The 17255-nt window shown below is 48.4% G+C and overlaps 1 protein-coding gene across 1 annotated transcript in view; it reads right to left on the bottom strand.

Moving 5' to 3' along the window:
* Positions 1-17255, bottom strand: part of PCSK6 (proprotein convertase subtilisin/kexin type 6) — a 1364483-nt gene that overhangs the window by 54427 nt on the left and 1292801 nt on the right. The window contains exons 18-19 of the mRNA XM_086958053.1: positions 8109-8212; positions 7174-7303 (exon numbers count right to left, since the gene is read on the bottom strand). Of these exons, the coding sequence (XP_086814179.1) occupies positions 7174-7303; positions 8109-8212 (234 nt within the window). The remainder of the gene's footprint in view (positions 1-7173; positions 7304-8108; positions 8213-17255) is intronic.

The raw sequence follows: 17255 nt of genomic DNA, 5'->3' as shown, positions 1-17255 counted from the left end.
ACAGTTTTACATGGGACTGGGCATGATTTGACAAACCTTTTAGACACTTGAACGTTCACAATCCTGGGATATCAGCCTAAAGTGTTTATCTTTTTTTCCAGGTTACTAAGTAAGAAAGTTGGACTTTAAACTAGTGATTGATATATATATATATATATATATATGGGCAGCTTTTTGTGGTACAGGAGGTGCCTTTACTTGCGGGGTGCTTGCGGGGACATTGGCAATCCCTTTAAAACTTTTTTTGCATGCGAATGGCGGCGGCGACCCACTTGGGTTTTATCGAACCACCAGTCCCAGAAAGCATTGCTTCAGGCTTCACACCTGTGCATAATCACTGAGGGTATTTACTGGTGCCTGCAGCTGCCGTCATGTCACATGTGCTGCCACTGAAGAGGGCGTTGGCCCGAAACGCGTCTGGCAGGAAAGGGACTCTGTTCGCAGCTCGCGTCCTTGCGCTGGCATTAATTCCCACCTGTAAGTGCATTCCCACCTAGGTGGCAACCTTTTCTTCCATTTGTTAGCGGCCGGCCACGGTCGCGGGTTTGCACATCCGTGGACAAACTGCGGGTCCACGGCTGCCTCATTTGGGCAGCTTTTTGTGGTACAGGAGGTGCCTTTACTTGCGGGGTGCTTGCGGGGACATTGGCAATCCCTTTAAAACTTTGTTTGCATGCGAATGGCGGCGGCGACCCACTTGGGTTTTATCGAACCACCAGTCCCAGAAAGCATTGCTTCAGGCTTCACACCTGTGCATAATCACTGAGGGTATTTACTGGTGCCTGGAGCTGCCGTCATGTCACATGTGCTGCCACTGAAGAGGGCGTTGGCCCGAAACGCGTCTGGCAGGAAAGGGACTCTGTTCGCAGCTCGCGCCCTTGCGCTGGCATTAATTCCTACCTGTAAGTGCATTCCCACCTAGGTGGCAACCTTTTCCTCCATTTGTTAGTGGCCGGCCACGGTCGCGGGTTTGCACATCCGCGGACAAACTGCGGGTCCACGGCTGCCTCATTTGGGCAGCTTTTTGTGGTACAGGAGGTGCCTTTACTTGCGGGGTGCTTGCGGGGACATTGGCAATCCCTTTAAAACTTTTTTTGCATGCGAATGGCGGTGGCGACCCACTTGGGTTTTATCGAACCACCAGTCCCAGAAAGCATTGCTTCAGGCTTCACACCTGTGCATAATCACTGAGGGTATTTACTGGTGCCTGCAGCTGCCGTCATGTCACATGTGCTGCCACTGAAGAGGGCGTTGGCCCGAAACGCGTCTGGCAGGAAAGGGACTCTGTTCGCAGCTCGCGCCCTTGCGCTGGCATTAATTCCTACCTGTAAGTGCATTCCCACCTAGGTGGCAACCTTTTCTTCCATTTGTTAGCGGCCGGCCACGGTCGCGGGTTTGCACATCCGCGGACAAACTGCGGGTCCACGGCTGCCTCATTTGGGCAGCTTTTTGTGTTACAGGAGGTGCCTTTACTTGCGGGGACATTGGCAATCCCTTTAAAACTTTTTTTGCATGCGAATGGCGGCGGCGACCCACTTGGGTTTTATCGAACCACCAGTCCCAGAAAGCATTGCTTCAGGCTTCACACCTGTGCATAATCACTGAGGGTATTTACTGGTGCCTGCAGCTGCCGTCATGTCACATGTGCTGCCACTGAAGAGGGCGTTGGCCCGAAACGCGTCTGGCAGGAAAGGGACTCTGTTCGCAGCTCGCGCCTTTGCGCTGGCATTAATTCCTACCTGTAAGTGCATTCCCACCTAGGTGGCAACCTTTTCTTCCATTTGTTAGCGGCCGGCCACGGTCGCGGGTTTGCACATCCGTGGACAAACTGCGGGTCCACGGCTGCCTCATTTGGGCAGCTTTTTGTGGTACAGGAGGTGCCTTTACTTGCGGGGTGCTTGCGGGGACATTGGCAATCCCTTTAAAACTTTGTATACCGTATATATATATATATATATATATATATATATATATATATATATATATATATATATATATATATATATATATATATATACATATACTAGCAGCCCGCCCCGACGTTGTCCAGGGGCAATGAGGCTTCAGGGCCAACCCCCCGGCCCCGACATTGTCCGTGTATATGAGAAATTGCCTCTTGTAGAAGATACAGATTCATTGTTTTCATTTAAGCGTGCTTGATGTGACTTTGAGCTTTCTGCAGTGGTAGGTGATCTTCTGCACATTTTTAAGTAAGGTTTTTCCAGTTAATCCTGCTGTGAGAGAATTTACTCCTCTACCGCCTGGATAGTTGTGAGTAGGTCCATGCACGGACACCTGTATATATCACACCTTTTCCTTCTCACTGCGGGTGCACTGAAACAGTAGCCATACATTGACTTCTGGTTCAGGGCTCAGATGGAAGCGAGCTTTAAATCTGGGATAGCTGTCCCGGAGCCTGAGCCTTACCGAAGCCACCGTTCTTCAGGGCCAACTGCCCGCCCGCCCCCCTCCCCCCTCCCCCTCCGGCCCCTCCCGCCTCGACATTTTCCGTGTCCCGGAGCCTTACCTGAGCCGCCGCTCCTCCCCGCGCTCCTGACTTCACCGCCGCTCCTCGCCGTTCGTCACCGCTCCTCCCCGCCTGTCCGCCGCTCCTCTCCGCTCCTCCCCGCCTGTCCGCCGCTCCTTCCCGCGCTCATGTCCGCCGCTCCTCCTCGTCAGCACGCACGTCGTGGCCAGCGTTACGTCGCGGCCGGTGCTACTTCCAGGGACTACTTTTTTTTAAGTAACATTTTTAAAATAACGTCTAATTTTTATTTTATATAGCCTATGTCCATCTGCACACCCTGACAATCTCAACGATGTATCGGGTGTGTGGATTGGCGCTGTGGTTCACAAGTTTACCTGGCTCAAAGGTTTGTGTTCTCTCTTTATAATAGTAGTATAGATATATATATATAACATGGCATGTGAAAGACAGAGCACCAGGTCTGCTTTATGAACAGCTTACAGAGCATCAAAAGGTGAACATAACCTAAAATGCCCAAAGGGATATTGCCAACCGCCGATGAACATGGGTGTCTTTTTCGGAGTTCTGTGAAGGGCTCTGGCTGATTACAAAAAGGGGTAACAGGCATCATGTGTGGTAGGTAAAATGCTAAGATAACCTGGGCAAACCGTAACTGAAATGACTGATGTGTACATTTCGAGAATTGAGGGGCAGGAACACTGCGAGTAAGAGATGGCCATTACCTAGCTAACAAAGGCTGGTGCAGATACACATTGTGGCGGCCCCCTATGAATCATGGCTAGACTGGATAGTCGGATAGTGAGAATATTTTCATCACAGCAGGGCTGGTGGAATGTAGGTGACTGGATGCTGTGTGCGGTTGAGGGTGTTGAAGCAGGAAGACCAAGCATTGCTCTACTGTCAAGATGCTGTTAATTTGGTGCATTATATCAGTGGGTCAATGCAGGGCCATGAGCTGGACATCAATAATAGGCCTCAGGTCAAACTGTGATAGATGCACAAAGAAAGTGAGGAGTCAAATGCAAAACCTGGCCCCAGACAGACAGCAGGAATCATCAGTGCTCCCAAAGTGATGAACCCATAACAGCCATATTGGACAAAAGTCATGGAAAGAGGACAAGCTAAGCACATGATGGGCGGCCTTCTTGAGGCCAGGCAAATGTGAACTGATTGAGTCTTGTGCCTGCGATATTTGAGGAGGTCCCATCATAGACTATGATTGAGTAAACGTTAACCTCTGGACAATTCTGCTATACACTCTCAATCCTGCTTTGTCTCCAGGTCTGGCATTGTAAATAAAGGGACCAGGGAAGTTGTGAAAAAGAATAGGGACATGTCCTACTGGACTAAAACCCTAGAAAAGGGTATGAGATAGAGCTGGGTTAGGATGCTAGGTGTAGAAGCAGAGACTGAGCGAGACGAACTATGGAGGCTAATTTTACAGTATACATTTTCAGAACAATGCCTGTGTGGATACACCCTGCACATATGACAACACCTTACATGTGCAGAGACATCAGATGTTTGTTGGAGAGGAAACTGACTAGGAGTCATGGAGCACATTTTTGGGGTTTCATTCCAAACACACTGCTCTAAATCAGGCCGTTTTCAAAACATAACTGCCCAGTATTTACATTATCAGGTGCGTTTCTGTGCGATACTGTAATTGAGTTCCAACCCCTTTTCACCCTCCGGGAATAAGGCTTGACTGCTTTCTATTACCAGCTCTGTAGAGACAAGTCTACACAATGACCCTGAAGTCTTCGACCATGAAACACCAATTGTAAACAACGTTTCCATCATGAATGTCAGCCAGTAACACTACCTCAATGGGGTCCTGGGGGGGGGGCGACCGAAGGGAGGCCTGCCCCGCCCGGGGGAATTTGGAGGCCGGGGAAAGGGGGGGGAACAGGGGGTAGAATTAGCGCCGCCCGGGGACAGGTTTAGGTCTGGTAGCTTTTGGGCCGGGGGGCGGGGCTTGGAGGGGCTTCCTGTGGGCTGGGCCGGGGATCCGCCCGGCCACGCGGCAGAGACACCATTTTAAGTCAGGTGTCTCGGCCGCCGGGCGGGGGGTGGCGTTTGTGAAAATGTTTTCCCTCCCTCCCTCCCTGGGTCATGATTCGGGGGGGGGGCCCAAGGGCTGGCATCGCTACTTACGGGGGTACTCTTTTTGCGGGGATCGTGGGGTATCGGGGATCTTGGGCAGGCTTTGTTGGAGGCTGGTGCAAACAGGGGGGTTTGGATTGGGTGGGGGGGGGTTTCCTTGTCGCTGGAGCAGGTGTGGGGATGCATTCTGTATGTAGGGGCGGTTCTTCCTAATATATGGGGGAAGAGCAGGAGAACTGTTTGGATTATCGGGGGGTAGGTCAAGCACAATAAAGTATTTAGCCAGGTGGAGAGGCAAATTGACGTTATGCTAATTGTTATTGTTGTGGATTGTGGGAATCAGTTAGGGGAGGGGGTGGGGATGAGGCAGGAAATTACATATGCATGAGGTTTAGATTGTGCGGCGCAGGCCAAGGATGTTATTGTGTAGAATGCACCTGCTTCCAATAAAGCGGCCTTTATCACACTTACATTGAGCCTCGGGTCGGTGCTTTCTTCCCCCCCCCCCTTTCGCCAATGGGCCCCAAAGGAAATGTGTTATAATCTACTTCTGCCCTTTTTATATTCCACGAAAACACTGGGGTAGCTTAGAAACAGTCTCAGTGCTGATAGGAAGTGCTATAAAAAAAAACCTTAACAGTACCCCTAATAAAGTTGCCATTTTATTGGGGTGGGCAGATGTGGTCTAGTGTATATGTTTAGCTAGGAACTAGGAGACATGACAACTAATTCCGACTTCCTGAGCAAAGCCCACAACACACGGACTTTTCTTTGGGAAGAGTAATCTCTTGGGCTGCCCATTAGAATCACTGAAAAACAAGATGTGATCTTCGTGGGCTAGTTGGAAACAGTAACTGTTGAACGTATTCATGAAATTACTCTGCTATTCTCCATGTTATTGCATGATTTGGAGTACTTGGAATTATCTAAAAGCTGACAGTAAGTGTGTGTAAAAAGTTGCACTTGATATTACCTTGAAGGGAGGCAGTGTCCAGTCAGTCTCATGATGTAATAAATTGCAATATGGTGGTATTGTTATAGCCTTTACAGCAAGCACTACTATGTTGCAGTCTTAGATCTCCTACTTCACCAAACTGTTTGATTTTGGGAAAATCACACTCCCTCTGTGCCTCTGTTCCTTACTCTGACAATATATGAGAACTATGAAACTCCCTTAATGGAGGAAATAAGTAACCAAGGGCATATTCCCAGGACAGGCCTAAATAAAATTACAAGCAGAATTTGTCAGGATATTCGACCTTAAATCTAAAAAAAATGAATTTCCAACTAATTAGACTTAGTGGTTACAACTAGCAAATCAATTGGATAAATATTCACTGTGATTAAAAACAGCATTACTTTTAAAACTAGCAAATAACCTGAACACAAAACATAGTGATTTTACATGAAAAAACTAGGCATGGTGTTCTCCAGCTAACTCTCTATTTCTATCAATGATCAAGATTCGGATTTTGTTTTTGTTTTTCTTGCAATTAGGTTACACGAAAAACTGTAGATCAAATTCAACTCACGGAATGCTCTCAATATCAAGTCCTAAGTATCCCATGGAATATTCAGAATTATAAATGTCCTTTAATTAGAGCCTTGATGTAAAAGACTGCTGTCATTTTCATGTTAAATTCAAAACCTACGTAGGTGCATTTGAATTAAAAATAATAGATTCTGTTAGTGGAGAAAATCTATAGCTTGAGCCACTACAAGTAATGCTTAGATGTTACATATGCATCAATAAGATGAAGAGACGTCAGATAACCTTTCCTCAGGCAAAACGTAGTGTGAGTGTTGTACAAGTCGAGTTAAGAACAGTAAATATATACTAACCTATATACACATACAGTCACAAAATGTTGGTAGTTGATTTTGCCCTGTTTCTGCAGCAGGTTATTTTTGTGTTGGATATTCTTGATAACCCCTACCTGCGGCCCACCTCAGAGGGGCTTGTAGCATATCCATTAACAAACTTACCCCCAGATTCATCAAGAACACATTTTGCGATTCCTTAATAGCAAAAAAATACCGATTCGCTACTAAGGAATAGCAGAATGCTATTCATCAAGAAATCACTTCAAAAATAGCGATTTCTAATAATTCCTAAATTGCGAGTCGCAAATTGCGAGTCGCAATTAAGGAATATCTTCCCATTCATTCCTATGGGCCTTGAGGCCCATAGGAATGAATGGGAAGACATTCTCAATTTGCTAATCGCAATTAGCGATTCGCAAATTGAGATTGCGATTTCAAGGGTGCAGGGGTGTCCAAAGGACACCCTGTTGCACCCCTGAAATTGATGTGTGCACATATGTTGCGCACACACATGCCCTTAGATTCTCAGAATCTGGCCCTTTGTGTGCCGATTTCGGCTTGATGAATCTACCGGTTATCTACTGCATGTGCTTTTTATATGTTGACTCAAAAGTAAACTTAGACACATCCAACTGCAAATGTGAAATTCATGGCTGATTTGTAAATTTCAGAAGCTGTGAATTCACTTCGAGAGTTACTTTTACATTTAAACCTCCCCAGTGAAAGCAGGAGTATTATTCAAGAGGCTGACCCACCTTCTGCAGGCTTTGTGAGGCAGACCTGGCACTTCTTCAGGGTAAAAGCCCTCGCTGCAAGCAGGAACACATTTCCATTCATGAAGGTGGAAGTCCTTGGCACATTGGATGCAGTCTTCCTTGCCAGGCCCTTGGGGTAAATTTAGTATCATTGTAAACATGCGTTTTACACAGCTTAACAAGAAACACCAGACAGAACTACTACATTCTTACGCTCTAGTGAAGGAGGACACCTAAGGTCTTGTTTGGGATGCCGGCTCAAAGCTGAAAGGGTTGAAGAAAAAATATGTTTTAAATGCAAAGTTAGGAAGTACTGGGCAAGTGAATTCTGGCTATGCAGTCCGCCCATTTCGCTGCCAGCTACAGCGCAATAAGTGCTGGGGCATTGCCTGGTGAGTGAGTAAGGCATCAGTTTGCAGAGATAAATACATGGCAGGCAGAACAACAGAGTTTAACAATCCAATTAGAGCTCCCCGCTCTGCATGCTGGCACAATCGCCTACAATGCTGCCTCTGCAAATGTGCAGTCCTATTTTCCTATTTAGAAGTCGTCCTCACTGTATTTTAACCGGTCCTCGGAAGCTTGGTTCCGGTCCAGGGAAGACATGGCTTGGCAGTTCGGGCTAGACTGTTCCCATGAGGCACATGGTCAGACTGATTTGCATATGGCCATGTCTGAACTGGGGTGGCAGAGTGGGCTAAAGAACGGTGATGGATTAAACCCAGATCTGTTGACTGGGTGTGAGTGTTTGATTGGTTCAGATGCTCTGTCCATCACCACCCCCTTTTGTACTCACTGTGTTTTAAGGCAGTCCCAGATGCTTGCAGCCTTTGTGGGCCCAACAGCCTCTTCTGGGGAGCAGTCTTAAAAGGCATAATGTGCAAGGAGCATGCATATTTTCAGTAGCAAGAGGTTACTACTTTTATTACACTTACCTACACAAGTAAGACAGGTAGGGTGGCACATTTCACATCCCATGGATGCTACGCTGAAGAAAGTCCCCGGCTCACACTCGGGTATGCACGTTGTCCCTGAAAGACTGTAAAACAATAAGGTTCACATAATCAGAGCATGACATTCAGACACGTAGTTGGAAGGCAGAACTGAGATTCTAGCAATGATGCTATCGCTGTTACTGGCATGATGATTATTTATTTATTCATTTGTATGGTTACACCACCGGTGTGTCCCCGCGCGCTGAGACAGAACTCTGAGAAGATGGGGCTGCCAGATGCACGACCCACCAGGTCGTGCAGCCATTATGACAGTTATCCTTGTTCAGATTTCACAAGCAGCCAGGTGTTTAGCTGCCTACGAAATCTATTTTCACATGGATCTAATCTTAGATCCAATAGTAGGCTATTCCACATTTTTGCTGCATGGTACCTGACAGAGCGTTCCCCCATTCTTGCTCTACCTTTTCTCGGTACAGTCACCATGCTTACAATGCTACGACTCTCCTGCTATCCTTACTTGTGGCATTCAGACAACAAAAAGCAACATGGGGCAAATCTCACTCAGAAGGAGATTTCGCTGACTCGAGAGATAAAGCAGGCACTGACGCAGCAGCACGTCAGAGGCGGAGCACTTTGTTCTTAAGAATGTTTAACTTTAAGAAAACCTTAGATGGGATCATTTCAAAGAGAAAAATAATTTGCATAATATCAATCGTTTTTCCGATGTCCCTCAATTACGTCCTTGGGGAAGGGTAGAGGGTTGTACTTCCTCCTGCAGATTATTTTTGCACACAGATTCCTCTCCTTAGATTTACCAATTTCTCCCCTTAAGTTTTTTTAATGCACTTTTAAACATACCTCGATAAAACTTTTAGGTCTATCCTGGAGCTCATATGTTACCAATACTTTAAAAAAATGTACATGTACCTAGTAGTCCTGATAGAGTGGGATATGGGCCAGCTCAATTCAGCCACTGGCTTTCATTGGTTTTTCAGGGGGTGCCATTGCTTGCATGGGCTGTTCATTGTTATGGACTTTTGTGCGTTTATAATTTTTGTGCAGAATGTGCTTTCACACTTGATTGATTATACATGTATACATTAATATAATAATGTTGTTTTCGAAACACATTCTTTATGATGTCTAGAAGTGTGTTTTCCGGACCCTTGTTAACTAGGCCTCAATTTGGGCCTGAAAACCATTTTGCCCTAAATGGAGGTCACCCTTGTCACTGATGTCTTCTTGCCTCCCCTCTGCACATCTCACTGCCTCTTGTTTCTGCAACACGTAGTCAAGTAGATTATTTGCTTATTTCCATTGTTATGTTGTCCACTGTTGTCTGTCTTCGTGCTGTACCCGTTTTCTGTCTCTGTCTGTCTTTTTGTATTTGTTGTGCTTTTAAGTCTGCTTTTAATTTTATTCTGCCCTCTTACTTTATTTCCTGTCCCTGTTTGTGTCCTCTGTGCCCATTTTCGCCGGCCTTTTTCCTGCCGCTCCTACCCCCGCGGCCTCTGCCCCCTGCTGGTTCCCCCCTCTCAGCGACACTTTCCTCCCCCTTCCACTATTTAATGGCAGCCGCTGCACGAGCGTCTGAGCAAAATCTCTGACCTCCTGGTCAGAGACCTAGCTCTCCACCCCTGCAGCTCCGCTGTTGTGCCGCTGCCCCTTTCAGCTCTCTGCAAGGTAGGTGTTTGAGGCCCTCCTCCACCCGCAGACTTCTGCCTGAGCCTCATCCCTGGTCATCCAGTGGGAGAGCCTTGCTCTTCTGCTGGTCTGCCATAGTCTCTCTTCGTGCTATAACCGTTTCCTGTCTTTTTGTCTTTTTTGTGCTTTTAATTCTACTTTCAATATTATTCTGCCCTTTTTTTAAATTTCCTGTCTCGGTTTCTGTTTGTTTCCTCCATACCCGTTTTCCGCACCCTTTTCCTGCCCCTGCATCCCCTGCGGCCCATCTTCTTGCGAGAAATGCGCAGGCGCCTGCGCAGTTTTGTCAAAGAATTACCCAGACGGAGAGGAAGAGGACGACGCATGCCAGGTAAGTGGAATTAACTTAATTTTAAGTCATCTAAATCAATTGTTAATATAGGAAGGTTGGAGTCAGGGAATAGCCAACTCCACTCCACGGCGGAGTGTGCGAAGATTTGCCTTCTCCACGGAACGCAGAGGAGGCAAATCTCCGTACACTCCATGGGCGTGGTGGAGGTCTCCTCCCGGGGTTTGTCTGGGCCTATCCTCGACCCGACTGCGACCAGCGCCAGGAACCCTGGTTCTCCGACAACCCACTGCTACAACTCAGCTGCCCTCCTTGCACTCATCCCCAGAAGGAACAACTGCCAGCTATCTACCCGAATCACCACCCACGGCCAGTTCTCCTGCCAACACTGCTGACAATCCTTCACCACCCTCAGCACCCCAATTGCCGGCGGCCCTGCACCGGAAGCCAGCACCCCCGAAGCCCTGAGGTGCATCCTCCTCAACGTGCACTCCCTGCACAGACATGCTGTGGAGATCTGGGAACTTCTCAACACCCTCTCACCAGACGTCACCTTCCTCAGGGAAACATGGACCAACGCCACCGCCATCACCGATGAATACAAGACACAGAGGAAGGACCACCCCAACCACCCAGGAGGGTGACTCGTCATCGCACACAAGAGCTCCCTCCGACTCACGACCTCCAGCACGAGCGACTCACAGCCCACCACGATCACCTCCATTTCCAGATCCAGACCAGCCACAGAACGACCCTATGCGGCTCCCTTGTCTACAGACCCCTCGGATCTCAAACCGTGTTTGCCACCACCATCACCGACCTCATCGCGTTCCACACCATTGCCTCCACAGACTACATACTCATCGGAGACCTCAACTTCCACCTCGACAACGTCAGCGAACCCAACTCTGCCACCGTCCTGGACAACCTCGGACTGAAACAACTCGTCAACACCCCCAACCACAAGGCAGGACACACCCATGACCCCATCTTCGCAGGAGGTAACAACATCCAGTTCAGCCACACCGCGAACCCCCCTGGATGGAACACTACCACCTTTCATGTCAACAAACCCACTGCCCCCAACCTGCACCCCACCCTACGCAAAGGAACTAGAGCAAGGTCACCGAGGAGCACGCCAACTCCACCCTCAACAGCGATGACTCCACCTCGACCAACGCCATCTTTGCAGCCATTGAACTTCACCGATGGATCACCAACTGCGCAGACAAGCTCCACAACCCCAACAGACAGCGCCCCAGGAAGACCACCTGGTTCACCACCAACTCCAAGAATCCAGACACACCTGCAGACTTCTCAAGAAGAATTGGAGAAACAGAAAAACTTTGGAAGATCATACCACTTACAAGAACGTCATGACAGAATACCACCAACTCATCGGATCCACCAAAAAGACCTTCATCGGAAACAAAATCCACGCCAATGCCAGCAACTCGAAGGAACTCTTCAGCATCATTCAGGAATTCTCCAAGCCCTCCCGCAAACCCACGGACATCAAACCCTCACAGGACCTCTGCAACAAACTCGGCTCCTACTTCCATCTGAAAATAGGAGCTGTCTACGACAACTCCAACAAACAGATTCCACTTCTCCCCCCAGCAACGACAACCAGCCGCCAACCTCTCCTGGACCCTAGTCACCACCGAAGACACCGTATCACCCATGAAAGGCATCCACTCAGGAGCCCCCACGGACCCCTGCCCTCCGTACATCTTCCACAGAGCCACCACCTCCATTGCACCAGAACTAAAACGCACCATCAACGCCACCTTCAAAGCCGGCACCTTCTCCAACTGGAAATGCGCAGAAGTCAAGCCCCTCCTGAAGAAGCCCTCAGCAGATCCGACAGACCTGAAGAACTACAAAGCCATCTCTATCCTCCCTTTCGTGGCCAAAGTCACAAAGAATATCGTCAACATCCAACTAACGAAATTCATCGAAGGGAATTCCATGCTCGATCCCTTCCAATCAGCATTCCACAGCAACCACAGCATCGAGACTGCCCTACTTGCCTCCACTGATGATGTCCGCACCCTCTTCGACCAAAGCCACACCACAGCTCTGATTCCACTTGCAGCCTTCTACACCATCTCCCACCACCAGCCTCTACGACGCCGGCATTCAGGTATCCACCCTTGACTGGATCTGCTCCTTCCTCACCGGCAGAACCCAAAGAGTCAGACTTACACCCTTCCTCTCAGAATCCACAGAGATCAACTGCGGGGTACCCCAGGGATTGTCACTCACCCTCACGCTCTTCAACATCTACATGGCCAGCCTCGCCGGATCGCCAGACAGCATGAACTCAGCATAGTATCCTACGCCGACGACACCCAGCTCATCCTATCCCTCACTAAGGGCCCCATCACCACCAGGCTCAGCTCCCAGGAAGAAATGAAGGATGTTGCATCCTGGATGAGCAGCAGCTGAATGAAGCTTAACTTGGAGGAGATAGAAGTCCTCGTCACCAGACCCTTCCCCTCTGCATGGGACAACACCTGGTCGCCCACCGCCCTCGGCAACCCACCCACCCCCACGGACCATGCCCGGAGCCTCAGCATCATACTTGACTCCTTCCGCACCATGATCAAACAGATCAACACCGTCGCCTCCACCTGCTTCAACACCCTCTGCATCCGTGGCAAGACCTCCAAATCGATCCCCCGGATCAAGAAAGACCGTCACCCACACACTCATAACCAGCAGATTGGACTACGGAAACGCCCTCTACGCCGGGATCAACATATCTGTACTCCGCAAGCTCCAGACCATACAGAACATCGCAGCCAGACTCCTCCTCTGCATCCCCTGACACAAACTCATCCCCCAACACCTGCTGGTCCTCCACTAGCTGCCCGTCGAGATGAGAGTAACCTTCAAGATACTCACCCACACCTACAAATGCCTCCACAATACCGGACCCCAATATTTCAATGAAAGAATCTCCTTGCACATACCGAAGAGAAACCTCCATTCCGCTGATCTCACCCTCGCCAAAACCCCATGCATCTGCAGAGCCAGAACGTGTGAAAGAGACTTCTCCTACATCGCGGAAAAAGACCTGGAGTGAGCTCCCAATCAACATCAGACGCGCCCCCACTCTGCACATCTTCAGGAAGACACTCAAGACCTGGCAGGAGATGCGACCCCCACTCCCCAGCGTCTTAAGACCCTTACGGGTGAGTATCACGCTTAACAATTCCCTGATTGATTGATTGATTGTTCATGCTGCCTTTGATGAATTTTCCCAGTCACAAAACGGCAACTATTTCATCAAGGTAAATGTAAATGTACAGGAATTTATATAGCGCAAATCACCAAGCGGTTTCTAAGCGCTTGCTTAGGGAACCCGTCCTGGTATTCCCCTGTGAGATAACCCCGGCAGGGTATCCGCAAGGTGAAAGCCAGGCATCCCGCAGCGAGGGGCCGTTGTGGAGATTAAGCAAGCTATTGCCCAGAGTCGCAGAGTGTGAACCCGTGAATCGAGTAGGCACCGGAGCGAGAATTGTCGAGTCCATGGACATTTTAGGACTCAAGACCCCGCCGAGCTGGGAATTGAACCCTGGTCCCGGGCTGACCTCTGCTTCCAGGTCTGCCTCCTCTAACCAGTGAGCCACACTTCTCCACTGCTCTTTTTCACAGGTCTTTCTGCTCTGTGCATATTCATTAATATAACCGACTTTTGCTTATATATCTAGTTTGTTCTAGCATCTCTAGATAACATTAGCAGGGAAGGGGCAGAGTACTCATTCATGTAATGGGATAATGTTAGGTTTTAAGGCAATATGATGTTATATTTTACTGTTCTCTGGCTGATGAACTGGTGTATTTACTGACACCAAAGTAATTCTGCAGTTTTGTTAATTTCATGTGCAAAAATAATGTATAGAAACCCTCAAGTTTCTCAGTTATATTGCCCCCTTGGGACTTTCTCCGTTTGTTCTACTCACTTGGAGCCTTTATGACACTGATTCTGTATCACCTTGAATTTTTTAATAAAGCTCTTTAACTATTCTGCTGATTTAACACTCAGTTATTGAGTGGGCCAGTTAATTTAATTGACTGTAGTCCTGATATTTTGATGTATTGGGAGGTGCCTTAATTCAGGAACACATTGCCTCATGAAACTAATGTTTAACACCACCTCTGATTCAGTGAATTAAGGGCATTCTCACTGAGTTAAATTTTGATTTGTCCTACACCCACATATTTTGGTAGCACAGGATGGTTGCACGTTGAAGAGCATCTCCTTTCTGCTTTAGAAATTTCCTTTCTGCCCAGTCCTTAGTTTTAATAGATTTTTTAGATTGGATCCTCTTAGTGGATTTTATCAAATATCTGCGCATGCATTTTTCAGATTCCTTTGAGTGACAGTAATGGTTGCTGCATTGAAAATGCCTAAATCTCTTAGTGCATCTGTTACAGAGGGTCAGGAATTACCATCAAAGAGAGAACACCAGTATTTGACATGATAATGGACATTGGGGTTTATACATTTACCTAGATTTCTGAATGGCTTGAACATACCTATTCCAACGAGGACTTGCAGTCTACCTTGGGGGGTACTTTTAACATTAGAAATCTAGTTTGTTTGAGACAAACCATGATTGATAGAAAGCCGCTATCGTGACCTAAACAATTTGAGGAAATGAACAAATGGGATCCATTGGCTATAGAGAAAGGAGAAAGAAAATGAAGAGACAAGTGAAAGGTTAATTTAATCAATGGTTGGAAGGCATGTGGGATCAACAAAAAACATGTTGGAGGCAGAATATGATGACAGGAGTGAGAGGTTTGCCTGGAACAGTCAGAGGAACAACAAACAAAAACAAAACTTACTATGTTGAGAGAGAGAAACAAAACCAGGAACGAGATTCAAATAAGGCTAGCTTTTCCAATGATCTTTTAAATTCCAGACCTCCTCAATATAAGCATGGAATACAGAGACAGAGGCACGGTTTTGTAGTACCCGCTACAGTTGTAGGAAGTGCTCATCCTGGGGTCATCGCCCTCCGCCTGGGATGACTCCTGGTGGCCCCTGGCCCGGGGCACCACTCCCAAGCCAACGAACCATGCACGGAACCTGGGCTTCATCCTGGACTCCTCCCTCTCGATGACCAGACAAGTCTACGCTGTCTAGTCATCGTGCTTCAACACCCTGCGTATGCTCCGAAAGATCTTCCGATGGATCCCCACCGAAACCAGGAAGGCGGTCACCCAGGCACTCGTCACCAGCTGACTGGACTACGGAAACACCCTCTACGCCAGAACCACAGCCAAACTTCAGAAAAGACTCCAACGAATCCAGAACGCCTCCACACGACTCGTCTTGGACATCCGGCCACTTGAAAGAAAGACCTGCACTGGCTCCCCGTCAGCAAGAGGATCACGCTCCTCACCCACGCACACAAGGCTCCTCACGACCAAGGCCCCAAGTACCTCAACAACCGCCTGACCTTCTACACGCCCACCCGCCAGCTACGGTCGACCAGCCTCGCCCTCGCCGCCATTCCACGCATCCGCAGAGCCACCACCGGAGGAATATCCTTCTCATACCTGGCAGCCAAGACATGGAACTCCATCCCTATCCACCTTTGGCGAACCCAGGATCATCTCTCCTTCAGGAAGCAACTCAAGACCTGGCTTTTCGAGCAGTAGCGGACATCTCTCCCCCAGCGCCTTGAGACCCTCCCGGGTGAGTAGTGCGCTATACAAATGTCCTGATTGATTCATTGATTGAGTGGAAGCTGGTACTGGTGTAAAAAGCACAGGGACCAACCCCACTTACAGTTGTGAATATATCAGCAAATGACACACCTGAGGTTGCAATGGCGGCTTTGCCGAGTACTAGCACAGAAATTGCAGTTGTTTTTCTGGTTCCAATTGATATGCCTGTTACTACTACCTTACAATACTACCTTATTGAAGAATCTAGCAAAGAAAGAGATATTATTGTTGGCCTTTTAAAAATATAATTCGGAGAAAGTTTACAAGGAGCAATTGAAATGGACAGATACTGTTATACAATGTGTATGAAATTAGATATATGATCAAAGAAGCAGCAAGATTTGCAAACGAGGCATATAATAAACATGAGGATTTGGCTGATTTATGTGAGGTTTACAGTAGTGAGAGGAAAAATGTGATGAGAAATTACAAAATGGATCTCACAAATGCTGAAATAAAAGAATTAGGTTTAATAACTGTAAGAGTTCTCAATAGAGATCTGGTCAAAAATACAAGAGACTGTAGGGCTTTGTAGAAATAAAGAGAAATGTGGAAGAAAGGGATAACAAATAAAAAGAAAGCCATAGAGGCAGAAAAGAGAGCGATGATGTGAACTAGTGATTCAGAAATAGGGACAGTGTCAGAATTTCCTTTGAGAGAAGTGCACGGAAGAACGACGGGAAGATGGCCGCCTGGTAGGAGCACCTGTGAGGAGCTCCCAGTGCTGGGGATCCCATTCGGGCATTATTCCTGTTAGCACCTACCAGCACGACGGAACGAAAGTAGAAAGAAGAACGGAACGAAAGAGTAATTGGATCGAGTAACTGGATTGACTAATGACCCCTGAAATACCCCGCGATCAGACTTTCGACTCAGACACCCTCATCGCTGACGCGGGAGCCTGCTGTGCCGACACTGCGGACCACCCTGCCGACACTGCGGATCACCCTGCCACCTGCCCTGCACTGGATCCAAGGCAGCATAAGAGCGTCGCGTCACAGGGGCGGCTGAAACTCCAGGAGCCTGTTCCCGACAGCTCGACGACTTCGGAGGGCTGGAAGAGGTCCCCCGCTACACGGTGGAGGAAGGCACTGGAGCTCGGCTGCCGATCCACCCCTCAGCTGCAAAGGAAGCCCAAAGGCATACACGGCAGCATCGGAGGGCACCCCCCGCGCAGAGGCGGCTAGAGCTCCGTGAGCCTGCTGAGCCGGAACCGCCTGCCCGCTCCACCGCAGTGAGTCACAGTGAGTCTCAGAGGCTACGGAGGGCTAAGTAAAGCTGCAGCAGAGGAGCTACAGCGAGCGACGCCAGAGGATTGAAAGTGGCCCCCCTACCATCCGCTCCACGGTGGAGGACGCCGGCTGCTACGAAGTAGCAGCCCCCCA

The sequence above is a fragment of the Lissotriton vulgaris genome, chromosome 2_1 (assembly GCF_964263255.1).
Source record: "Lissotriton vulgaris chromosome 2_1, aLisVul1.2, whole genome shotgun sequence".
NCBI lineage: Eukaryota > Metazoa > Chordata > Amphibia > Caudata > Salamandridae > Lissotriton > Lissotriton vulgaris.
This window is presented reverse-complemented; position numbering and strand designations above follow the sequence as displayed.